This window comes from Carassius carassius, chromosome 48 (assembly GCF_963082965.1).
Source record: "Carassius carassius chromosome 48, fCarCar2.1, whole genome shotgun sequence".
Taxonomy (NCBI): domain Eukaryota; kingdom Metazoa; phylum Chordata; class Actinopteri; order Cypriniformes; family Cyprinidae; genus Carassius; species Carassius carassius.
The window spans coordinates 1493831-1520834 of NC_081802.1; the positions used below are offsets into that span (position 1 = coordinate 1493831).

The following is a 27004-nucleotide window of genomic DNA, read 5'->3' on the forward strand; positions in this document are numbered from 1 at the left end:
GTCTTACCTCGGATGGGAGTATTCTCTGGAAAAAGACACAAAACGAAACACACATCAGTTTAGTGGATGGTTAATGCCAGCCCAGGTTATGATTCTCCTCATGTACTGTTAGTTCAGTTTAAAATCAGTATCACAACTTTAGTAAAGTTTAAAGACCTTCCAGTGCTGGACGTGGAGCCTCTTCTTCTTTCTTTGTACTATTTCTACTTCCTAAATGCTTACTAATCATTTGTTCAGTCTGTAAAAGTTTAATGACGGTAAAGAAATATAATAATAATATTATTTTCTTCATAACTATTTTTAAAGGCAGTTCATTATTTATAAATAGAATAAATGTATACATTATAAATATAAATAAATTTATAAATAATAGAAAATAAGTATAGAAATGCAAATGTTGAATTCATATTAATGTGCACATTATTAAAGGTATTTTGTTTATTATTTTTTTGATAATTTTAAGCTAGGGTTCACAGCAAAGAAAAATTGTATTTATATAATAATAGATGTATTAAAACTTATACTATATGAAAATCTATTGATTAATAATATCAATTATACAAATAACATAAAAATATATAAATAGTATAATATAAAAATAATATAAATATTTAAATACACAATTTTAAAATGGTTATTAAATATAACATTTGATATGTTTATTATATAAATAATAATATGTAACATTTTATTAAAAGACAAATTTATTTAATAAAAAAAAACAATATTTATAATAGTTATAATTACGCTTCATAAATGATAAATTAAAATAAATATACAATATAAATTATTTAAAATAAATTTAAATAGAATTTAAAAATTCTGTGCCATGACAAACAAATACAATAAATAGAATTTTAATTAAAAGAGGTTTAATCTAGTTTTTATACAGACTATATTATATTATCCATTGATTTATTAAATTAACATTTTCTTTATACAGTTAATACTACAATAAAACTATATTAAATATATATATATAAATATATTTACTTAAAATGTAAATCTCAAATCTGCAATATCTATAATAATATTAATAAACTGCATAAATTATATACTAATAAATAATTAATAAACATTTGGATATAACTGATCATTACAATAATTAAAGTCACTTATTAATTCACATAGCACATAATGAAACTTGTATTATTTGAGTTGCTGTTTGCTTGGCTGCACGTGTGTGTGTGTGTGTGTGAACAAGCAGGCAGAAGATTCCTCATTTAGAGTAGTTTGTGATTATTTTAGGAGTCTAGGAGGGGATTGTCAGTGTTTCGTTAGTATCAGGGCAGCAGAATTAGCTTGTTTTGTTCTCGCTAGAGACAAAGTCACGGTTAAGGTGTGGAAAGAAGTGGTTAGGTGAGGTTAGGTTAAAGGTTAGAGGTTCGCAAACACACAAATGTCACACATGAAGTCGTGACTGCAAGAAGCCTCCAGACTTTCTCGGGCAAAAGAAAAAGCGCGATTAATAAGACAATCTGGCCGTGTCTTCATCCATCTGCGTGGCTCAGAGCGAGTTCGGGCTCCACGCCACACGTTTAGGCCGCAGTGACCTTAAAAACGGCTCATCGGAGGCACAGATGTCCCATCAGCACCAAATCTGACAGACGGTGACTGAGAAATAAGATGTGCATTAAAAAAAGCTTTATAAATGATCAAAAATGCGAGTAGAGATGGAAACGGCAGTCTCAGCGGCAAGTATCATTATATCAATATAATAAGCATATTGCAGCGGGCGTGAACGACAACCAAAGCAACGTGAATCAACACTACAAACTCATCTACACTGGAAGTGTACTAAATTTTTACCAAATAAAATAATAATACAATTGATATAATTAATAATACTATAAGTGTCTTAATTATTAGTACAAATGTAATATTCAAATTTATATCTGTGTTTATAATATATCATTAATACTGATCATATATTATTAAGTAAAACACGTGTATTTTATAACAACATTACTTTATTATTATTTTTTTTAATAAAATCTAATAATTAATAACCTAAAATTCTAATTCTATAATTGATCAGACAAATAGGTGCTTAGATGCATAGTTTATTAATTTAAATGTCGTTATTGATCTACAGATACAAATGATATAATTAAAATAGCAATTAAGCACATACATAAATTATTATTAGTTGAATATTAAAATGTATTTATATTATTTATAATATATAACTAATGAATAAATAAATTAATATTCACAATATATTAATAAATGACACACAAAATAGGAAAATCTTCATCGTGTTCAAAAGTTTTCACACCCCAGCTCTTAATGCATCTTGTTTTCTTCTGGAGCATCAGTGAGTGTCTGAACCTTTTTTAATAGTTGTGTTTGAGTGCCTCGATTGTCCTCAGTGTGAAAAGATGGATCTCAAAATCATACAGTCGCTGCTGGAAAGGATTCAAATATGCAAAGATGCTGGAAAACTGAAGAATCTGCAGGACCTTAAAGATTGTTCTGAAGAACAGTTCTCAGTTTAACTGTTCAGAACAAACAAGAGACTCATGCACAACCATCACAAAACAGAAAGACAGTCGTGGATCATCTGAGAAACCACACACAGTATTAAGAACCACTTTTGCCACAAACTTTTGAACGGCGTTATTTTAATAATCTCAGCTAGTCTTGTGAACTATATGCAAACATCTTTTATGTAAAATATCTTACTCAGGACAGTACTAAATAAAAACTTACATGCATTTTGTATGATCTCTCTTATTTTGTTAAAATTATTCACATTTTCACAGATTCTGCAACCATTTCTGGAGTCATCAAATGGTGTGTATAAGCGAGGATTGACTTAACACTTCCAGTGCAGACAAACTCAAGTCACGAAAGAGCTTCACCTTTCCACCTACAACTGACACACGGACCTAAAGAATCAGAGCTGGTTTTCTTCTCAAGAAAATGACTCTGGCTCTGAAACTCAAGAGATCAGGTTCTCTTCAGGACCGAGATGCAAAGGAGGTTTGGCCGCCGTCGACGGATACAGGCCTGTTTCTCATCAGCGTAAATCCCTTCAGGACGGAGGATCGAGTGCTGGCCTCCTGAGCAAACATCCCATCCCTCGCTCAAAGAGCTTCAACAGCACTCATGATCAACAACCGAGTCCACATGAAAACAAAACCCAACGCTCTTACGTCTTTAATGCACATCTCCATACCAAAAACCCCCACTTCAATATATAACATCGTCATTATTATAAATATATAATTACTGTAAATAAGTAAAAGCCTCTGTAACATGTTTTCTGCTGACATTAATTAGCACATGCCTTTGGAAAGTACACTCTCAGAAAAAAAAGGTACAAAAGCTGGGTTATTACCTTTTCAAAAGGGACTCTTTTGTACCTTTTAGGTACTAATATGTACACTTTAGGTACCTTACTGCTCCCCTTTTGTACCTTTTTTTCTGAGAGTGTAGATTTCCTAAAGCATCACATTACAGAAGCTTCTGAAAGCGCTTCATGTTGACTTCTCAGGACGTGGAAACACATCCATCTCGCGAGTCACTCAGGTGAAGTCTGCTTTCAGCTGCTTGGGCCGCCAGGCTCCAAGGCCCCAGCAGCTCCTGCTCGGATGATAAATATGTTATTGAGACGGAGCCGAGCGAGCTCTCAGTGGCACGCGGAGCGAGGGTGTGTCCGGCGGTCAACAACGCAACCACAACCGCTTGGCCGGAGCTTCTGAAATCCTAATCTGTTATTCTTCTGTTTTATAAGCTCCTGAATATTTGTGGCCGGTGAGAGCCGAACCTCTGGAGAACTAAAGAACTGCGTGTGAATGGAGAACACACACACATAAACACGCACGCTTTCTGCAGTGTGTCATCCTCCAAAGCTTGAGAGAAACAGGGAAACGTTTCATGTTAGTGGGCGAGGAGAAGTAAAAGAAATACGGAGGGTACAGACAGACGTTAAAGGGAAAGGAGGGGGTAAGACATGCATTTTAAAATCAAGTTAAAATGCCATCTGCTTCAGGGACATGAGGAAGCCTGTGCACTCACTGAGACACTTACCAATCGCTTCTGTAAATGATAAAAAAACAGAAAAAGAAGAAGAAAGGAAGAACAAAACAGCACATTTTAGGGTCCGGCTCACAGCAGTCGCATACACCCTGAAATCAATAGAGTTTAGTGGGGAAGATCCCTTTGTAGGACACATTTTAGGCCATTTTATGAGTAGGTTTAATGATATTAGAGACCAGCTCAGGAGGGAATCTCATAAAATCTGTCAAGAACATTCCTAGGTTTCTACATTTGCAAAAATCTAAAGAAAATCTAAATACAATTTGAATAAAGAGGGAATTTAGTACCACTCCATCTCCTAATTCTTATTATCAAAATTATTCTCAATGATTATTACAAGTAAAATAACAATATTAATAATTCAAATGTATTTAATACATTTAAAAAGAAGACTTATGGAATTCTACATAATGGTTAATAACATAATTAAACATTATACAATGGTTAATTGTATTATTATTAGATAATTCATTTAAATAGAGTTTTTTCACATTACAATAATGAGAATTGTATACATAGTTTCTCTTTTCTCTTCATCTCTTTTCTCTTCATTTGCTTTTCTGAGCTGAAATATTACCTGAACATGTGCTTGACAAGTTTAGCGAGTTTAAGAGTTTGTAAACTTGTTTTATCACATTGATTACAACTAATACGTTATGTAAAGTTAGAATTAGGGTTATGTTTTATATATAGTGTGTGAAAACAGTTAAAATATCTGCCTTTGGTAAAACAATTATTGCCTTATGAAATTCATTAACATATTTAGAGATTTAGAAAACATTAGCATATTAAATTAACAAATAGACACACCAAATAGATTTTACTAAAGCATTTAGATAACTCACTAATGCACAAATTGAATTAAGACCATGATTGTAGCTAATTTGTACATGCTGTATGCTCTGCATACTGAATTTAGTTTGTCTGATTAGTAGTACTCCAATAGTATGTTAATTATCGGGGGCTAGTCAATGTTCTGCATGTGAATGCGGAAATGCAGCTAGAAACCTGCTTTAGTTGAAATAGAGACAGAGACATCACAAACAAGACAACGGAGAGTGAGGCACAACAACATGTATCACCCACTCACACTGTGACAGAAACATAGACAGAGGGAGGACAGGTTCTATAGCCTTGCTAAACTTTTAGCACTGCTTCGTCAAACTGTAGGCTAACATAGGCATTTCCAGAAATATGCATTCCCAAAACCTGTGAAATTTGTCGGATTAATCTGTACGTCTGTCAGCAGGGCAGAGAAATTAGCTTACTAAATGAGCTATGAATGCTAACCTTGCTGCTAGTGACACCGCTAATGGAAGCTAAAAGGGTTGACTGTTGGGAAAGGCCCAACATGCTACACAATAACCTCACTTCTTGTCCGCAGCGAGAGAAGTCATAGTCATTTGTGTTCCTGTACCATAGCCAACAGCTTTACAGAGGCCTGTGATACCCCCTCGGCGAGTCTGGGTTGTCCATTAACACGTCACAAAACAAAGCACTCGAGTCTAGAATAAGTGAGAGCAGATGTAGCTGCTCACTGCCAAACCACTTTGCTTGAATCTGAAATATTATTTTGAAAATACTATTAATTAATAAACTCTGGGTAAGCAAGTTCAGGTCAAGGGTTGCCAGCCGAGTATCTACTGCCCATACTGATTTACGGCAACAGCTCCGAAACAAATGCAACCCAATAGATTTTTCTTTTCTCTGTTGCTGACAAATAACTGACCCACAACGGTGACCTTGGGGGTGACTGGAGCGCTAAACTTAATGAGATATATAATTAGACTGTTTTACTAACCCTAACCCTAACCCTTTCAATAAAGATTAATTAGCTTAAACCAGATATTAAGCATATGCTTGCCACAAAATCTGGACTAAGCTCCTCTGACACAGTTCATTAAAAGTCATTATCTTTCCATTTCAGCTTCCCTAGCAACTTAAAGCACTGACTCTGTGGGGTGGTCGTTTTGGAAGAGCACAGGGTACCTATAATCAGAAAGAGGACTGATACAGGAGCAGTGGGATAAGCAGAAGAATATTAGCAATAAAGCTTAAGGCGCATCCATTCGTCTTACCTGATCTGAGCTGTTTGATTCGGCCGTTACTTGTGCTGGGGTCGATGGGAAGGAAGTCTTTGAACCAGGTGATTTCCGGGTCGGGGTTACCACTGGCAGCGCAAAGCATGGTAGCCGTGCGCGTTCGCTCCACCACCTTCAGCTGTGGGCCCATGTCAATGTTGGGGAAGCCAGCAGGAAGTAGGTCCTCTGTAGAGGTAAACAAAGAAGTTTAGAGACAAGCAGTGGACCATTAGATGCCAATAACCTACTCTATAGTTCCTACTAAGCAAGTTTCTCAAAAAAATAACTTGGCCTGGTATGATGAAAGTAGACCCTCTGTTGGGGATAACTTAAAGAAATTTAAAGATGAGCAGTGGACATTCAAATGCCAATAACCTACTCTAAAGTTCCCACAAAGCAATCTGAGAGAACCAACTTGGCCTGGAATGAGCAAGTATGCCATCTGTTGGGGAGAACTTAAAGAAGTTTAAAGATGAGAAGTGGAAATTCAAATGCAAATCACATACTCGAAAGTTCCCACAAAGCAAGTTTCTAAGAGAACCAACTTGGCTTGGAATGAGAAAGGAGGCCCTCTGTTGGGGAGAACTTAGAGAAGTTTAAAGAGGAGCAGTGGACATTCAAATGCCAATAACCAACTCAAATGTTCCAACAAAGCAAGAGAACCAACTTGGCCTGGAATGAGCAAGTAGCCAAGTAGAGTTTGGCTAGGATCTGTTTCCCTTCAGGGACCCTCAAGGGGACTTGCTGAGGGATAATCAAACATTTTCATAGCAAAGAGCACACTGAGCTCTTGCGGATCCCGTCATGTATATCATTCGAGTCCTACGGATCAGAGTCTACATCACTAGCGACAGAGCCATTTAGGGGCTAGGGGCAAGCACTGGTGACATTTCACCCCCGGTTCCTCCATAGTTGTTTACGGCACTGAGTTGATACAAAGAGACAGGTGACACACAAACACAATAGATTTTGACAATTCACCCCTCTCGCTCTTCAAAAGAATCCAGTGTGGCTAATGCCTGCTGTTGTAGGCAAACACAAGCCTTCACACTCTTCATTGGATCTTCTGTAAAGACAATGATGAATAAAGCATAGGGAAAACCTCTTAAAGAGAAAATCAGACACAGTAGACCATGCCAATGGGCACAGGTCAGGCTCTAAGTGTGAAGGTCACATCCTTCGAACCCTTTGAGTCACAAAAGTGTGCCAAGGCTCATGACATTACAAGAAAGCCACGTAGTGCACCTATTGATGGAAATTGTTGTTTTTACACAGGCCTTGACACCAAAAGAAAGGACTTGAGCCGATGTATTGTACAATGACCTTCACATGTTCAATTACTCAGTGTTGGCTGGGGAAGCATTATGTCTGCTTATTATTAGCCAGCAAAGATGAGATATTTAAATGTTCCAGCTTGGGGGAAAAGATACAGATACTTGTCCCTCCAAAAGAAAAATTTTGGAAAGCAAAATTTGTGTTTGCTGTAAATGTGATGCATGGCTAGATTATCCATTCTGTGACACCAAAATAGGATATCTGCAATGCACACAAATTAAGCCTTAAACATAAAAGAAGTAATTTGATTTGAGCTTAATTAAAGGAGGCAAGTACTGGGGAGTTTGGACTGGTGGTGGGCGAGTGAGAGCAGCAAACAGTGTCACTGATAGAAATGTCAAAGCAATGTAAATTCTATTATAGAGTCTGTGAAAGAGGTTGAGACAGGAGCTGCAATAATACCATGTCACAGTGCTAGCACTGCTTATATATGGTGGTAATGACTGCGGGCACACAAATGCAAATGGTAAGCGTATCTATATTGTCCCCAGGATGCAACAACTGACCTAGAATCATCCACTAGGAGAGGCTCACCGTGAGCACTCCAAAGTAGAGATGTCCACTTTGGCTAATAGTAATGGAGAGGGCTAAAAATAGAATTTGCCTTGCAGATGTATTTTTTCCAACGTTCAAATTGGTTTAGGGTCAGTTTCTCTGGTAAAATATGAAGGAAATCATGCAGTAATGCATACATATCCATGCCAAGAGCCCTTAGCCCTATCCTGCCTGGCTTGCATTCATGGTAAAAAAGCCCTGGAGTTATAATTCCAGCATTCCACACCAATCTGATCACATGATTAGGTGGCTTTAATCTCCACAACAAAACACATTTTGATATTGTCAGAACCAGTTGACTTGCATTAGGCTTGAGGTCTGGGCACAAGTTTCTATCTACCTCTCTAGCACTAGCCTCGTGACATCCCATAACACCAAACAACAGTTTTAAAGGGATACTCCACCACAAAATGGGAATTTTGTCATTAATTACTAACCCCATAAAACCTTGTTCATCTTCGGAACACAAAATATCTTAAATTGGAGTATCCTTTTAATTCAGAAGGTTTCAAATAGTTGCCCATTAGACAAAAACACAGCTTCCCCTATCTTCGTGCATTTCAGGTGCTACATAATAGCAGTTTTGTACTGCACTTTGCAGAAGAATAATTCTACCTCATAATTCCTTAAAATAAGAACTGGAATGCAACTACAGGCATCATACTGGGTTTATATCTAGGCGGCTCTGAAGGCCGCCCCGGCCTGACTAAGAGGCTGTTAAGCCACGATGATAATGGTGATGTTATGATGATCAGCATAGCAGGATGAGTGCACTGGCCAATTTAGTCAACAGCTGCACATTCACCGATTCAGAAGGGCACTAAAGTCGTCCTGAACCCCCCGCCCCTTACCCACAAACCTTCAATCTGTTAGCTTTGACATGGGCTTTTTTCGCTCTGTGTTATTATCTGTAATTACGTTTAATTGTGGCTTATGATTTAATGGTATTACGCAAGTGACAGGTGCAAAGCCTCTTAACCTGAGTGGTCAGTTTAGCGCAAGTGGATTTGCAGACGTTCATTCATGGTAATAAGCAAATGAGTTTTGATTGACTTATGATGATCTCTGAAGCTTATTATCTGTTCAGATTAAAAGTGAAATGGCTATTGCTGCCTGTGCACCAAAATAAATATGTAGATCTTTTAGAATAAAGCCGTAGTGACCAATTTCCATGTACGATACGAAATGTAACAAAATACTAATGAGTGCTAGTGAGTTTGTATGATACTAGTTCTAGCTGATAAATGATGGTCTCGGAAGCTCATTATCTGTGCAGGTATAATATTTCATATCACAGATTAAAAGTAAAATGGCTATTGCAGCTTGTACATTAAAATAAATAGGTAATATATACACAACTGCCGCCTTCTGCCGAGACTTTGGCATTCTTATTAACAGCTTTAACAACAAGAGACACATTTCATAATACATAATACACAAAGCATTCTTTGATAAGCATGCATTTTTAAAAACTGCTCTCCAACAAACACTTTCCTGCTGATAAAAGTCTCAGGGGCGGCATCAAATTCCACAGACATATCCTACCAAGTATTGGACATTTTACAGAAATTATTTAATCTCATCAGCTCCTTAGTCAGGTTAACTGATTAGCTCTTGCCACAGCCAGAGATGGCTGAAGAAACACATTTATATTTCTGAGAACTCTGGGAGGGATGGGGAACAGCTGGCGGAAGAGCCAAAGAGAGAAAAATGGGATACAGACCATTCGACGGGAAAAGAAGATGCACTTTTTCAAAAGCAGAACTAAGACGACATTTAACTAATCTGTAGCCCCAGCTGTGTGGATTTGAGAGGTGGTAGATTTAATTTCCTGTGCTCCAAAAACAGCTAAATTTGCATAACAGGAAGTGCACGGAGGAGTGGACGCTTGCTTGATTAAGTCTGGAAGAGTCACCGGTGATTGCGCTTTGGGTTCGGCTGGCCTGTCATCAAACAGTGCGCCGTCAGCATGGGCTGCTGCACAGGGGACAGGGACACGAGTGTAGGGAAACGAATAATGGACTGGGCGTGGAGAGAGAGAGCGAGGGCTGCAGGAACCACATAATGCTCCATTAAGGAGTGTGAATCCCATTTCTTCCTCTTCAGATACAGTATTGCAGCCCAGCTTCTGCACTCCGCACCTTGCCTATTGGTTTATGCCAACTAATATGCCTTAAGTGTGCTACAGGATCAAGGACGCCATCTCCGCCCATCCCAATTTCAAGAAGTTTCTTCAACTAAAGTATGTAATACTGGAATGTAAGACCTTGGGAATTTCACATGAGAAAATCTTTTATGTATTTAATATCAAATTATTTAATATAATATATTATACATTTATATATTCATACAATAAAACAAATATTATTCATTAACTTTAGTTTATAATTATTATTATTTATTTATTTTTTTATTTCCACACCAGACAAAGTCACTGTTTACTAGCAAATTTGTTCGGTGGCAACTCTTCAGGAGCAGAGCTTCGTTGCATTAGCATTTCAAATCCTAAAATGTGGGGCTGACTGCTAGATTTCCATCAGGATTGGTGAAGCTCAGGATTTCGCATGAATTATGGTAATTTACAGCCCCAGTCTTAATTATCGCCTCTGTTCTAATAGGACCCAACAGATTCACAGCTTCTGCTGGTAGACTGGTGTTCCACTAAAGGCATCAAACAAAAAGCCTGAAGCCACAAATGGATAATTTTACCTTTTATAAAACCATATATAAGTCTAAATATCATGTATAATAGTAAACAAGACAAAATATTATATATAATAAAAAATAACTAATACAAATATTATGAATACTACTAAAACCATGGAAAAAAACTACCAAAATAAACTAAAATAAGAGAAAACACATTATGCATCACGCTATAGATGAGACCAAACATAATGCACAATACTAAATATAAACCGATAGTATCTATAATGCAAAACATAAGCCCAAAAATCATATAAAATACTAAATATAAACCCAATATCTCATATAATACCAATCACAACAGAATGGGTCATCGGACCAATCAGAGTAGAGTAACTTTATGCCAAGGAGGGGTTTGGAAAGATTAATCTTCAAATGAATCGTTCGAGAGTCTTTGAGTAATAAGGCACAATTAAATGCACATTATAAGAAAATAAAAGTGTAAACCTGATGTTGGGGAGTGGGGACTCCCAAAACCACATTATAAACATTTCAAAAAGCATAATGGGGCCCTTTAATACAAAAAAACCCTCCAAAAATATAAAATACTAAATAAAAGCCCAAATGTAATCTCATAAAATTCTAAATATAAGACAAAATTGCATATAAAATATTTAATATGAGCTTAAATATCATGCATAATATTAAAGAAGCCTTAGAAAATAAAAAGCAGTAAACATAAACCTATCTATCATGTATACTAAAAATAAGTGAAAACATGTTTAATACAAAAGAAACCCAAAAATCATAGAAAGCCAAAATACAATTGAAAATACTAAATATATGCATGAATAGCATGTAACATATTAATTATAAGCCCAAATATGATGCATTATACTAAAAAGAAGGCCAAAAATTAATACTAAATATAAAACTTATAAACAATTTTTATATAACTATTATTTAAAACACAATTACGTGACATAACGCAGAACAGAACATTAATTAGGCTTAAAGTAAACAGCGAGGCGGTGGCAAACTGTCACTCAGTGCATGTGATCAGACACTGACGGCTGTGATGTGTGTTTACAGGTGGCTCAGGCGTCCCCCGGCGGGCTTTGATGAAGCTACCATCACACGGCTCGGTCGAACGCTGTGCAATTAGGCGACGGCGTGCGGCAGAGCGTCTGGCTGATGACCGAGTCCAGCTGCTTCTGTCACACTGACTTATCAGTACCTGAGGAGGTGGAGCGGGACACGGGGCTCGTGAGGGAGACGAGAGACGAGACTGACAGAGATGGATGCACAACCTGACAACCTGTGTGTTAAATGGCTCGCTGTTGCACTGATGCCACGTTCAGGTGATTGAAAACCCGAAGAGTAACTTCAGTCCTGAATCTACTCCACATCGCTCCGGACCAAAAACAGCCTTCCTGCGTTTATTTATTTGCTCCTGGAGACTTTTAGGCCGTTGCAAACTCTGTGCACAATGTCAGTAAAGCCATTTTCAGACATGAGTCGTAACGAGGCGTTTTCGCATGAATTAAGCAAAGCGCAAACCCTGAATGTGCTAGTGTGGATTTCTTCTGATAAACGAGATGTTGGAAGGTAACACACTGATAATGCCATTGAACGATTTATTATGGGGATGAGAGTGAAGGGAAAAACACCTTCTGCTAAAAACACAAACAGCTCTGTTCATAAAACAACCATCTAACCCTCAAACGCACCAAAAAAAAGGAAAAAAATTATTTAAATTTAGGAAAAAATAAATAAAATGTTTAATTTAAATACAGAGTAAAAATAATTTATTTATCTATTAACTAAGTATTTATTTAAAGTATATTTGCCTACATTTTCATGGTAAGTCTCTACATACTTTGAAAAACTATGACAAGACTAAATTCTAATTTTTGAAATGCACAATATAAGTAAATTTAGAATAATGTACCTTACTTTAAAAATACTTTTTACTAACTGATGTACATTTCTAAATGCTTTTATATGTACATTAAGCACGTTTATAAAAAAGTACCCTTTTACAGAGCATATTTATAAAATATGTATGTTTTACATACAAGTACATTAATACTTTATTAGAATTACAATTAAAATACTTTATTCATTCACTTAAAAGTAAATAACTATAATTAAATGAAATTTAACTTTGAGCCTTAATACATTGAGCATATTTACAAAAATATGTACTTTTTTCTACTTGCAAATTAAGAATATAAATATTTTTCTTAAATATAATTCTTACATTAAACATTCACAAAAAAGTGTAACTTTTGAAATTAATAAATAGGTCATTCAGAACTTAAATAAGCTTTTTTTTTTAAGTTCTGTATTTGTGCTTAATAAATAAAATAAATTTGCACAGGAAAATGCACAGCAGCGAAACTGATGGGAAATACTTGCTTTAAGACTCAATATGAGATAAAATAATGCAGCATGACATCCCTAAAGCTTTGTACGAAGATTTGTATTCTGTGCGCTTTTAATAATAAAAGTGTTAAATCAGTATGAGAAAAATAAAGCCTATAGTCCTTTACATTGCAAAAGCAATCAATTCAGCACTTTTTTTTTTTTGCTAATAAAAAAGTATTATTTTATTTGTATTTTCAATTAAAATTATTTTAAATTCTGTATGCTATTTCAACATGTACATTAAGCATTTTAAATGTAATAAATAAATGGTAATTTAGAAAATTATTGTTTAAAAATATTACATTCAAGTGCATGCACAGCTAAAAAAATAAAATGGGATGTGAATTTAGGACATTTGAATGCTTTTCCTCTTCTCGCAGTATGAAACAAATCACTCTACATGATGACTTCACAGCGTTCAGCAGAGGTGAAGAACTAGATCTTGGAAAGCAGAACATGAGAAAAAAATTGTCTGAAATGTCCTGAAGGACACAAATCAATCTCAGCGACTCTCCTTCGTGTCCGAAGGCGCAGAGCAGGCATTACGTGACTCAGTAGAGCACGTTTCTGCTCCAGAGACGAGTGTTTGATGCTCTCTTCATGGCCAATCAGGTCTGATTACAGCTCTACAGCTTCACAGGATCAAAGCAGCCGTAGACTGGAGATTCGTCTCTCGGTGTTGGAGCGTGTGCTGAGTGCCGATCTCCTTCCTGAAAGCCCAGGGTGAAGTTCCTCGAGGTGCTTCGGAGCGACCTCATCAGCGCCGTAAACAATCGCGAGTCGCGCAAACGTCTGACTGACAGCTGCGCTGAGGATCAAACGCCACCGTGATCTCAGAGCCGGATGGAGAGCTTGTGAACACCATTTCCATGACTGTCAATTATCTCTCCGCAGCAAACAGGAAGTGAGCAGCTTGTCATAATTAGCGGCGGTGGCAAACACGAGTCGTCTGAGCGAACAGAGCGAGTCCCGAAGCACGGAGGATATATAAAGAGACACCGAATACTCAAATAACAATACAACATTTGATGTAAATTCTAAATATTTTTCCTACATGTATGAATGAATGAATAAATAAATAATAAAAACAGTTACCAAATCTATTTGCATATAATTAAATAAATATTTTTCCTACATGTGTATAATGCATATTTACAAAAAAACGTGCCCTTAAAAAACAAGTACCTTTTTAAAAAATAAACAGGTAAATGTATGACAAAATACATAATTTATACATTTTAAGCATACATTTAGCATATTTACAATACCTTAATATTAATAAACTATTAAATAAAAATATATTTAAAAAAATAATATATTTTATCTAAACATTTTAATATATATATTTTTAAATAATAAAAATCAGCATAACCAAATTAATGAATAAATAAAGCATATTTACAATGTTAAAATAAACATGCTTTTAAATTTAATAATAATCTTTTTTTTAAATCAATAAATAATAAACTAAACTAGCTAAACAAACACATTATACATCGGGGAGCAGCTGAGCGCGCAGATGGGAACTGCTTTCATCTTTCGGATAAAACCCAATAGTAATGTGCAACATTATGAAAACATCAAAAATGTAACTCAGAAAATATTAAAATTGTACATATAAAATGTCAATATTTTGTCCATTTACCACTATCTTCTTAGATTGCAACTTTCAATAAATACTTATTTAAAAAGTACAATTTAGATGACATAGATTAAAGTGATACAAGTCAATACTTCAATGTCATATTCATTCATTTATACATTATAAATGTACATTAATGCAGTATTTTAGTCCTCTTCATCCTTATATGGTATATCATTTGTCAACAAAAATTAGCAAAATTATGAAAATGTCAAATTTACTTAAAATAATATTATAAAAGAAAAAATAAATAATTATATATAATTATAAAATGTCAATATTTAGTCAATTTCACCCTGGCATAAATGGCATTTTAACTGTTACTTAATAATAAAATAATACATATTATATTGTACAAGTATTTTTTGTATATATAATATAATATAATATAATATAATAAATAGATTAAATTATTGTTTATTATTTATTGATGTTTTACAAAACAATTTTTCGATTTTCTCTTAACAGGTTACTACAATAATGGCATAACAGTACATTATTCATATTACACAAATACTGATAAAAACAGGTAAAAATATACTACAGCTAACCAACAGCATGTGTGAAACTGGACTCTGCTAACACAAGCCGCGCTAATTACCGGCTAATATGGGGTTAACGCAGATCAGCCATAGACAGAGAGATTATTCAGAGAGGAGGGTCAGTAGAAAGCAAAACAAACTGACAAAAAGATAAGAACACTGTCTACTTAGGCTTCTAGCTTCTAATAAAACACTGATTTAAGACATTCTTCACAGGCAGCAACTCAAATGGAGCTCTTCGCACAAAAAACCCAACTTACCAATTGACTACAAATGAGTTTCCCATTAGCATGTTGCTAAGCTAACAGTACAACACTATAATAAGCATATAGCTACACGCCACGCGTAATTATTAGGTAAATTAGCACACTTTTAACCCTAAACATAACTACCTTTATCAAATAAATCTATCCATCTAACTGAATACAATAGTTTTTAATAATTGTGCTGTTAAGCTTAAACCACAACACTCTAATAAGCATCAAAATACACAGCACACACAAAATATTAGCTTATATAGTGCACTCACTGACTTAAACCTAACTATTTGTAATAATTTTATCAATCCACAACCGATAACAAGAGTATTTGGCTAGCAGGTTGCTAAGCTAACAACACAGCACATATTACAAAAGTTTCCCAACATATTGCTAGGCTAACAGCAAAGTAAGCCAATAAGTTTAAAGATACATAGCACACATAAATAAAAGGTAAAATAGTGAACTTGTAACCCTAAATCTAACTACTTTTTAATCAATTTTATCAATCCGCAAGAGAAAACAAGAGTTTCTAGCTAACATGCTGCTAAGCTAACAGCACCAATAAGCATAAGAATACATAACACACAAATACTAAGGAAAATAGTACACTTGTAACCCTAAACCAAACTACTTTTTGATCTGCAACATATTACGAATGTTACTTGCTAACATGTTGCTAACCTAACAGCACAACAATCCAATAAGTTAAAAAATACATATCATAAATAAATAGAAGGTAAAAGAGTGCATGTAAAACCCTAACCACTTTTAGCAATTACAATTGATACACAACATATTACAACAGTTTTTTGCTAATATATTGCAATGCTAAAAACACAACAATTTAATGAGATTAAAAATAGACAGTAGACGCAAATATTGGTTACAGTAGACAGTTATTAGCATTGTTTGCTATCGTGTATGGACTTTTTCCACTGGGCCTAGTGCAGTGCATTCTGGGATTGCCTTATCGACATAATACAGTTTACGCTGCTGCTAAAACTAGCCAACTTTCACAAAAGCCTTCACATCTGGAGTTAGCCTATGATGTTGTCTAAAAAGATACAGAAGGTTTCGGGAAATTGAAAGGTGGTCTGACACCTTTGGATTTCGGGTTGCACGATGCCAAACCCAAGGCTGAGCAGTCCAGCGTTCCCCGTCTGATCTTTTGTTGGCTAGAACTCTGAACCCAGCATTCTCACAGCGTGACCAGGGGCAAGCTAAGTCCAGGCACACCTGAATGTGTAAAGAAGCGTGTGAGCATCTTACGCCTCACAGGAAGCAACCAGATGGCAAAACCTGTGCTGCTGTTGGTGTTAGATTCTATGAAGTGCTTGCTCTGGGTCACTGGTGGACAAGATTGCCAAGAAGGGCTGAAAGCCAGGGTCAGATTGAAGAGAAAAAAAGCAAGGCTACGAGAGAAGAAAACGGAGGAAGGGAAGAGAGGGTTCGACGCCTGACACAGAGAAGCAACAGCGACGGCTGCAGGTGTCTTTGCCTCAGTTTTCTCCAAGGACTCTCAGAGGACTCTGCGACATGGTGGAAAAGCAGATGGCAACATCTTAAGCATTCTGCTCACCGTTCTTGTGGGCAGCCAGAAGGCAGCTAAAAAACAAACATAAGCCTCTGGAAAGAGCACTGGTAAAATTACTGCAAAGCCTTCCCATGTTTTCTCTGCCGCAGGCGAGTGGACACACCCTGAAGACGGCAAGGTGACTGGGTACTTAATGAAGTCACCAGTTTCAGAAGTTAGCCAGGGACAAAATGAAAGAAGAACCCACTGGAAACCACAAATTGCAGCTGGAATAGTGGACAGTTTGATTGATTTTGATTGATGTACACTCAAAAGTTCAGGAGCAGTGGAACTCTCCTTTGGGAATGTGCGGACACATGTGCCGTCCTTTGGACGAGTGTGTGTGGGGCTTGCTCTACTGATGAGGTTCGATGTAATAAGTGCCCACAGCAGATGGGGATGAGAGAGCGAAGGGGGCAGCAGACGTTTTTTTCCCCCTTGTGCTACCGCCTGTGTTCCTTCCTGAGCCGCATGGGTCTTGCCAAAGCCAGGATTTTCATGTAAAACTGGACTGCCTACAAAAACCCTTGGTTTGGGTTGGGGCCTGGGAAGAAGCCTGCAAGCTGCCTGCTCCAGCGCTCGGCATTGACGAAGCAGATCGCTAGACCTCGGCACATGGGGAACAAATGGATAACTTGATGTTTAGGACGACAGAGGTTCTGCTATTTGCTAGGACGGATTTAGAGTTTTTGGAACAGTAAGATTAGGTCACATTTAACCAGAGAATGCTGGTCAGTTTCCCCATTTGCCGAGATGGTCCTGTAGGGCAGTGTTCCTCAACTCCAGTCTTAGGGACCTAACTTCCAGAGTGTTTTAGATGTCTCACTAATTAAAACTCATCACTTCCTAGGGGACTTATCTAAAACATTCTGGGAGGTGGGTCCTGAGGATTGGAGGGGGTTGCACACTTACAGCAGGGGGATCCAACCCTGCTTCTGAAGGGTCAACTTCCAGAATTGTTTAACTCCATCATCCCTAATTAAACACACCTATACCAACTATTCAAGGTCTTCAGGATCACTGCACTTTTAGAATTTTGTTTGCAAAAGCGGTTACTGGAATGGTACCTTGATAAAAGGTATTAATATGTATGATTTAGGTATAGATATTTACATTTAAGGTAATAATAAGCACATTTTAGGGGAAAGTAAGGTAAAAGGGGTGCACTTGTTGAAAGGGTAACAATGCAGGGACAGATTTTATAGTGTAGAAACTTCAAGGCAGATCAACTTTATAGGACAGTGGCCCTCTAGGGGCAAGACTGGAAACCCCAGAAATTAAGAGTTGGTTCACAAAAACCTGTCAACCCATTTGACTTTAGTCTTACCTCTGATAATTGACAGCTTAGCTTGGACGCTGATTTCGCCTTCTGTGTTCTCAGCCACACACTCGTAGATGTTCTCGTCTCGAGGCGCCCTGAGAGGCTGGATCCTTAGGACTGCACCAGCACCTTCGTCAAACTCTATTGTCTGTGTTAGAGGATAAAGATTGATTCGGTGTATTACATTCAAATGTTTCAGTAACAGTAGCCTGGTAGTTAAAAATCTGGCCTGAAGACACAAAGACTGTGAATTTAATCCCAGAATTGGAGAGTTACAGATCCCAGGTGCCTTGAGAGCAAGGCACTTTATTCTTAGTTGCTCTAGGGGCAAAACTCTCTTTGCTTTTTTGGAGAGTGAGCTTTCAATGCTACGATAATGAGAAGCAGCCCAGTGACGGCACACTGTCCTAAGTGTGAGTAGATCAATATCAACGCAAAGCCTTCGGGGAATCAAATTACTTCAAATCCCTCATGATAAGACTTATAAATGCAACCAAGATTATAATTTGAGCATATTCTTGCTGACGAGTGAATCGGAACCACCAACGTATTTTTGTGTTGATCTGTTTGTTTGTTTTTGAGGGAAGTTTTTCATCTTTGTTGAATTGTGACAGCGTGGTTAAATACGGAGCTATTTTTAATTAAGATACACTAAACATTGATCAACACGCCAGCTGTGTTATGACAAAAGAATACAGCAAACAAGAAAGAAATATAAGACATAGGCTAAAACCCACAGAAGCTAAGATATCTATGCTGTGTAAACACTTCAGATTGAACCCAAAACAGTTTCAGATGTCTTTTTCGATGGCGTTTAGTAAAAAATACCACAAAAACGGCTGAGTATTCAACTGATATACTGAATAAGTGCTAGCATGCTAAGTCTCACCTCGATGCGTTGAGAATTCACCCTCTTTCCTTTCTTATTCCAGGTTACACTTGGCTTGGGGTCACCTGTGGCTTGGCACACGAAGGATACAACACCTCCGGAGACGCCGATCATGTCAACAGGTACTTTTGTGAACCTGGGTGAAGCTAAAGAAAAAGAAAACAAGCAAAATACAATTAGCATTCAGCTTTTTTTCAACAAAATACCTTACATTTTGGCTGTCCGTTAAAAAGAGTCAAGAAAGAGATGATGAAAGCTGATATCATTCCCATTTCCCAATGCACAGTAAAGTGGAATGCATTGCATTTTGGGAAAATACGGGTGCAGCAAGCTATAGTGAACTGTGAGTGCAGGTAAAGTGAAGCTAACCCATTTTGTCACAAGGCCAATGTAACAGCAAATCAATTAAGTAAAATTACCTAGTGATTGAACACACACCCACACACACGGAATTCAACAGTAACTTGAAGGGCATTCGACCGTAAAATAGCGAGCGAGGGCACTAGGACTGGAGTGGGCTCGTGACCCATTCTGCTACGATAGAGATGTCGACAAGAAACTGGGGCCACCGTGCGTCAGTGCAAATGGAAAGTGGCTGTTTTTCAGCATGCCGGTAATTACACCATAGACAATGTGCACGTCGACGCCACTCTGAATAATTTATTGCCCAATGAATAATAAAGTGCCTGCGACTCTGCCTTGATTTGAAAACCCCTTGTCAGGTGAAACATCCAAAACCCTACGCACATTTCCCGTAAGACATGCCATCTGTAATCTAATGACATCCAGGACTGACAGTCGTTGACGATATATCGTAACCTAGCTATTCCAGCTTCTGGAGAGGAAGAGCTGTCATCTTTTCTACCATTGCTGCTTGTTATTTGTGGATTGCACTAGTTTTAGAAAATAAAACAATTAAATTTTTCCCTCAGAACACAGCAAAGTTTGTTCTTGGCTCATCAAATTATGATGCTGTCTACTTCGTCTCTTCTCGGCGGGCCTCCACTGGCACTCGCTTTTTTCTCTTTACAGGGCAGTAGGTCAAGCTTGACACAACAAGACATGAGAAGAGGCTCTCAAGGGGGAACATGTGAAAATCCAGAGAGCGCACAGATATGAGGAGATGATCAAACGGTCAGGCATGCATGGCAAATTAATTATTGACTGCCCGTGGGCAGGCAGGCGAGCCCCTGAATCTCGTGTGCGGTTAAACACACTTGAAGCGAAGTTCCAGAGAGTGAAGCCTGAGGACTTTCTGTTTCATTCTGAAGTCATGAAAGCTCAACTTTCACAACACAGGTTAACCACTTTAGTAAGTATGAGTCATAATTGTTTGGTAGAGCAAAAACAAGACATCAAAAACATCATGGTTCTTTGAACCGTGAGCCAGGTGGAACTGCTCCGGTGAGATTTTAACCATGTCCTTCTGTAGGAATAAATAAATAAAATGATAATAATAATAATAAAAATTGCATTGTGATATTTTTTCATAATATTTCCATTGATTTTGGGGTAATTAAAAGTGACTCCTATACAGCGATATTATAAAAATAATATAAAAATAATAAAAAGTAAATAAAACGTAAAATATATTTTTTAATAAATTTTATATATAAAATAAACATTTGTACATTTGTAAAAACGGTATAAAGTTTACAAATTCAAAATAAATTTCTGAAATATTCGATTAAATAAAAAAAGTTTATCACTAGGAACTTGGCTTGAGAAATCCTGGCAAAAAAAAGTTTGAAATTTCTAAATATTATTTTAAACATTATAAAAAGATAAAATATTTTTATGAAATAATGAATAAAATATTTAAAGTTCATAAAAATTACAAAACCACAAAAATAACTGTGCGATGCCAAATTAATTATAAAATGAGCAAATGGGTCAATTTATTCTTATAGGTCTGTATGAATAATCATGAAAATAATCTTTGCGATTTAACTTACTACAGAAAGTATGATAAATGTATGACAGAACATACACAAATATGCTTTTTCCATAAATTGCACACCAAGTCCTTGATCAATCCTTTAAACAAGAGTAGAAGAGTTTAGAAGGGATAAAGTGTGAAGGATTACAGATGTACAAGGAAGGACAAAAAACTAGCTGTGAGTGATAAATTGAGGTCATAGTTCAGCGTGCTGTGTTGTAAGCGTCTTGCGTGCTGTGTATAGCCCGTGTCCATCAGCGGCCTCACGCGACAGTCGTATATGGATTTTCTGACAGCGCGTCTGACGAGAGCTTGTGAGTGTAATAGAGAAGCTTTGATCAGCCATGCTACTTCACGAGACAAAGAAGATCACTCAGGCAATTAACCTTTCCACTCGCCGAGACTCGCTTCTGCACACCAGAGCAGGTGTTTACAGTACACACGACTAACACTGAAGGACAAACCTTAACTAATGAACACGGCACGAACAAGCACGACTATATGCATGTGGTATAATATAGCAATAACTGATGCCCAGTTACAGGTGTGTACCAACTACATGATGACAATGAAAGTGGCTCATCCAATCAGGATGCATTGGTATAAAAATTCTGGATGGTATAAAATCTTGATTTTATTATTTGAATTTTATGGCAGATATGTTATCAATACTTTATCCGAACTGAGAGGAAAAACATACTTGTCTTTCTCCACATGCATTTTTTTTTTCCAGACTGTTTTTCTTGCATTAAGAGCTGCAGGAGTTTCGAAACGCTTCCAATAACATGTTTCTTCCGCCTCCATCTGGAGAGACTCCTATAATGGGAGGCTTGGGGTCACAGATTCAGTTAGATGACTAACACCATAATCAACGGAGAAAAAAAAAACCTTTTGGGGCTTATATTTTAAAAAAAAACAGCTCCATTATGCTGAGAATTAGAAAAATGCAGGCCCAAAAAATGGCAGCCCATCAGCGGTGTTTAGAAAAGGGGAGAGAGCATCACTTGTCGCCCATCTTGCTTTAAAATAGCCGCATTTCAACTACTGATTGAGGCTTGTCTGAAAGGGTAACGGTGAACATTTTGGTATCATATGCACTTTAGCTCTGAAAGAGCCAATTATGAGGGATCCCAGTGGGGGATAATGTCCTGAGTGGCTGTAATTTGAGAAATCAATGTGAGCAACATGTTCAGGTAAACATCTGCGACGTTTACACTCTAACCCATGATCTACAAACAAGTCAAGCACCTGCTCTTATGATAACAAGACCGGGGTTTTGAACACAATCATATATGCCAACAAGGTCCTTGCAATCATATTCACAGCAACCTCAAAAAGACAAAAGAGGGTCTTGTAGAGGGATTGATCACCCAGAAAATGAACAATTTTGTTTAATTTACTCACCATCAGGCCATTCAGGATTCATTTTTCTTCTTCAGCAGAACAGTAAAGAAGATTTTTAGCTGAAACCGTGGTCCTTGGTGATTCATAAAATGCAAGTCATACTGACTCTTTGGGAATATACAGATATTGATATAAACACGATATATTTATGAAGGTCTTATGAAGAGAAACGATCAGTCGGTGCAAGAAACTGAACATTATTTACAACAGTATCCAGAGCTTCAGGCAAACAATTCTTTCCACAAACAGAAGGTTCAATTTCATTAACTGGTTTAGTTAACCACACATACAATTATACTATTAAAGCAGCCAATAATGATGTGAAACGTGTCTAAAGCACATAAAGTGAATCAGCTAGTCTTCATCAGCTCACCTTCTTACATAAACTCTGAGAAACCATAAAAACGTTCATTTGAGCCCTTCAATCGAGTCTAGATTGCAGGTAATAATGTTATAAATAATGTTCAGTTTCTTGCACAGACTGATCGTTTCTCTTCATAAGACCTCGATATAGCGTCAAAAGCCACGGGGAATCATTTCATACTGCCTGTATGTGCTTTTCTGACTTCCAATGTGACGGTAGCCACTTACTTGCATTTAATGAATCACTAAAGCGCACGGTTTCATCTAAAAATCTTCTTTACTGTTCCACTGGAGAAAAAACTCATTATATTGAGCTAAAGCTTTGGCCGCTCGAAGACAAGAGATTTGTGGCCGTGTCCTCGACTGCTTCTCATTTGGTCTCGGCGGGCCTTCTTCCTCCCAATAGGACTTTTTCTCTCTCTTTGGTCACATGAAACCAACAGTCAACAGATCTGACCATTGCTATGAAACACACGGGCCGAGCATTTCTCTTTCCGCGGATAATCGACCGCTGCGAGGAGGAACCGTAAAAGGACAGAAAAAATGATATATATCTAGTTATATGGGGTAATGCAAATCATAAGTCAAAAACACAGTTGTGGAGCATCTGTGAGCAACTAAATCCACTCAGAGGAGATTTCTAAACAGATGGCAGGAAAGGTCACATGTGGTTTTTGTTCAGATGTTTTCGTGAGGTCATCATTAGCGCTTAGCGGGTCACTTCGATCTTATTCTGCAGAGCATGACAACGGAATTTGGGCAAAACACACCGGTGTCTGCAATATAATGACTTCTCAGACTCGAAACTAGGAATAAACATTCAAAAAATTATAATAATAATTGTAAAAGCCTCAGTTGAGATCTATTTCTTGTACACAGAGATTAAGTGGGGAACAAACGAGGACATTTGCTTCTCAGATTCCTTCCTAAAAACATAAGTTAAATTCATGATCAAAATCTTTTCAAATATCAATAATCAAAATATATTGTTTTATTATTATCAACAACAACAACATTTTTCTCAGATTTTTAAAAAAAAAGAATCACTATCACAAAAAAAAAAATTAATCTCTAAATATGTTAAGTAACATACATTTGATCATCTTTGGAAAAATAAATTACTAAAGAAAAAAAATATTATTTTCAGCTTATCAGAGTTTTATAAAATAAATAAATAAATAATAAATAAAAAAAATCTCAATTATTTCTTATAGGCAACATTGAGATGGAGACATTAAAATAGTAATAAAAATATATAATAAAAATAATTTTTAATACTGCCTTATCAAAATTTTATTTGGGAAAAAAAATTAAATCTAATCTCTATTCCTCCTAGACATAGATATTTATAATTTAAAAAATATATATAATAAAATGTTTGCTTAATAATAAAATATTAATATTATTGGGTCATCATAATTAAACAACATTAATAAAGCAAACAACAACAAAATCTCTTCAACATCTATTTCTCATAGACCGCAATGAGATTAAGAGGAGAACAAATAGTGACAATTATTTCTACATTTGTTCCTGAAAAAGAAATATATTTTAGGTTTAAACAATAATAAAAGTAATTATCAGCTCAGCAGAATTAAAACGTCTGTGCATCTGTTAATATTTTAAGAGAAACATTAGGACTTAAATGAACATAAAAGCTCATAAAGAATACTATCACTCTATCAAAAACAGGAAGACACTTGCTCTGCCTCCCCTTCCCACAATCCCCCTGTATATACTACAATTACCACTGATTATGAACCTCCAAGCTGACCCCAATGAGCCGCTTGTTTCTGGATAAGGAAATCTTTAGCAGGTGTGGGGTGAGCGAGTCAAACTCTACTGAGAGCTTTAGGAAATTAAGTTGAACAATACGGCCAATTTTGCAACGGCCGGTCCACTGAAACGAGGAGGAAAATGCAACAATCCAATGTGATTTACAAAACGGACACCTGTGATCGCTTAAGGGTTAAATCCTCGGGAGAATCTCAAATGAGCTTTCGCAAATCTTCCAAATATTGTAATACCCAAAAGCCCAAATGATGGCGAATAAACATCTCACTATAAATGAAACGTGTCTCTAGTTGAGAAAATTATAAAAACAAACATCATCATTATTTCAGTCAGGCTTGGATTCAACGGCTGACCGCTTTTAATTGTAGCCGTGACATCAATTATGCAAATGAGAACAATAAACAAACTAAAACACGCGTCACTTGATCAAATAAACCAAATCATCAAATATTCGCTTTAGCACGTGTAATACATGCAATCAAAGGCCTCTTGTGTATCTGTAAACAATGCATTCTGACTCATTAAGTCTCAGAATTTGCTCGCTAATTCATCGGGGAGTCAAAAACGAAAGTGCCTTTATAATCTATCGAAGCAAGGGCTGATGGGACTCGAGTCTTAGCGGTCTCAGCCGGTGATGTGGGATCACGAAGGTGACATGCAATAATATTTTTTGACATTCAGTAAATCCGAGCTTGCTAATCTGTTTCATGATTAATCTGGGCTGCCCAGGAAAGTGTGTGTGTGTTTATAGATACAGCAGGTGGAGGTGACGCAATCCACCGAAGCGCCATCTACTGGTCAAATTAACTACTTCCAGGACATTAAAAAGATGGAAATACTGTTATTAATGCACCCATGTGTTCTTCCGAACGTGTTTGACTTACTCTCATCTGTAGCAGATAAAAGAAGATATTTTGAAGAATGTTCAAGCTGCTCTTTTCCATACAATGAAAGCATACAGTGATCAGAGGCTGTCAAGCTCCAAAAAAGTACAACTTGTGTATCATATTAAAAGTGGTATGATAGAAAATACTTTTCGCATATTTAAACTTGACGTGAGAAACGGCGGAAATCTGCACTACAAACGTCCAACCCGGAGTGGGGCATATTTAATATTTAAGACATTATTTGCATTGATAAGGAAAAACATAATAAGTTTTGCCTTTTTTTCCAAGTAAAGACTTGAAATACATTTCACAAGTCCTTTTAATTCAGTTTAATTACAATGTTATTTCCTTTAATAAGGCACAAATTGTATTATATTTTGCACACAAAGACTAAAATAACGAATTAATCACGTAATTAACATGGACTGTTTGTGCAATGCTCTTTTGTTGTGTCTTGCGCTTACTCCGAAAGAGCTGCACAAACATTCATCAAAACATCTGATTGACAAACAGTATGAAATTGAAGATTTTTCTTTCGTAAATCTGAAGTAATTGTACTTTTGTACATTTAAGGTTGTTTTCTGCTGCTTTTCCCCATTGTTTCTTGAGCTTGACAAGCCCTAATCACAATTATTGGAAAGGAGCAGCATGAACATTTGTCAAAACATATCTTTTTGTGCTCTACGAAAGAAAAAATGTGGTTTTTGAAAACTTTTGCACTACATTCCAAGTCTCCTTTAGTCAAACGGTAGATTTGAGTGAGAAAACAGGACGAAATGTAAGCCTTTTCTTTCATAAACGTGAAATATAATTTATACTTTTGCATATTCAAACTTGACATGCAAAAAAACAAATTTAATTACAATGTCAGCATTTAACAAATGTTAAGAAATTACAAAAAAAAAAACAAGAAAACTTGTCTGAATGACACTTGCGAAGTCTTTACGTGCAAAATATGTTGAAATTTATTAGCTTTGTTACAGCAATTATTAGCTTTTCAACTAAATTTCAACATATATTGACCATATAAGACTTTGCAAGTGTCATTCAGACAAGTTTTTTGGATTTGTTTTGTAATTTCTTATTCTTGACATGCCCTAGTCACGATTCTTGGAAAGGAGCAGCATGAACATTTATCGAAACGTCTATTTTGGTGCTCAACGATAGAAAGTCATGAGGATGAAGGGATTTCTTCTTTTGGTAAACCAGCCCTTTAATAAGCAACCTGAAAAAGCCTTTAATATCAAACAATGCTACGGCACGCCGCGTACCAAAAATAAATCGCAACATAATGAGCAC

General features: G+C 36.5%; 1 protein-coding gene across 17 annotated transcripts in view; it reads right to left on the bottom strand.

Annotated features, from left to right (window-relative positions):
• Nucleotides 1–27004, bottom strand: part of LOC132131136 (receptor-type tyrosine-protein phosphatase S-like) — a 131888-nt gene that overhangs the window by 74108 nt on the left and 30776 nt on the right. For 11 of the 17 annotated variants that reach the window (XM_059543096.1, XM_059543101.1, XM_059543105.1 and 8 more), the window contains exons 3-6: nt 19319–19464; nt 18436–18577; nt 6123–6311; nt 8–25 (exon numbers count right to left, since the gene is read on the bottom strand). In XM_059543096.1, coding sequence (XP_059399079.1) covers nt 8–25; nt 6123–6311; nt 18436–18577; nt 19319–19464 — 495 coding nt within the window. The remainder of the gene's footprint in view (nt 1–7; nt 26–6122; nt 6312–18435; nt 18578–19318; nt 19465–27004) is intronic. The other 6 variants (XM_059543102.1, XM_059543099.1, XM_059543110.1 and 3 more) reach the window with 1 other exon arrangement.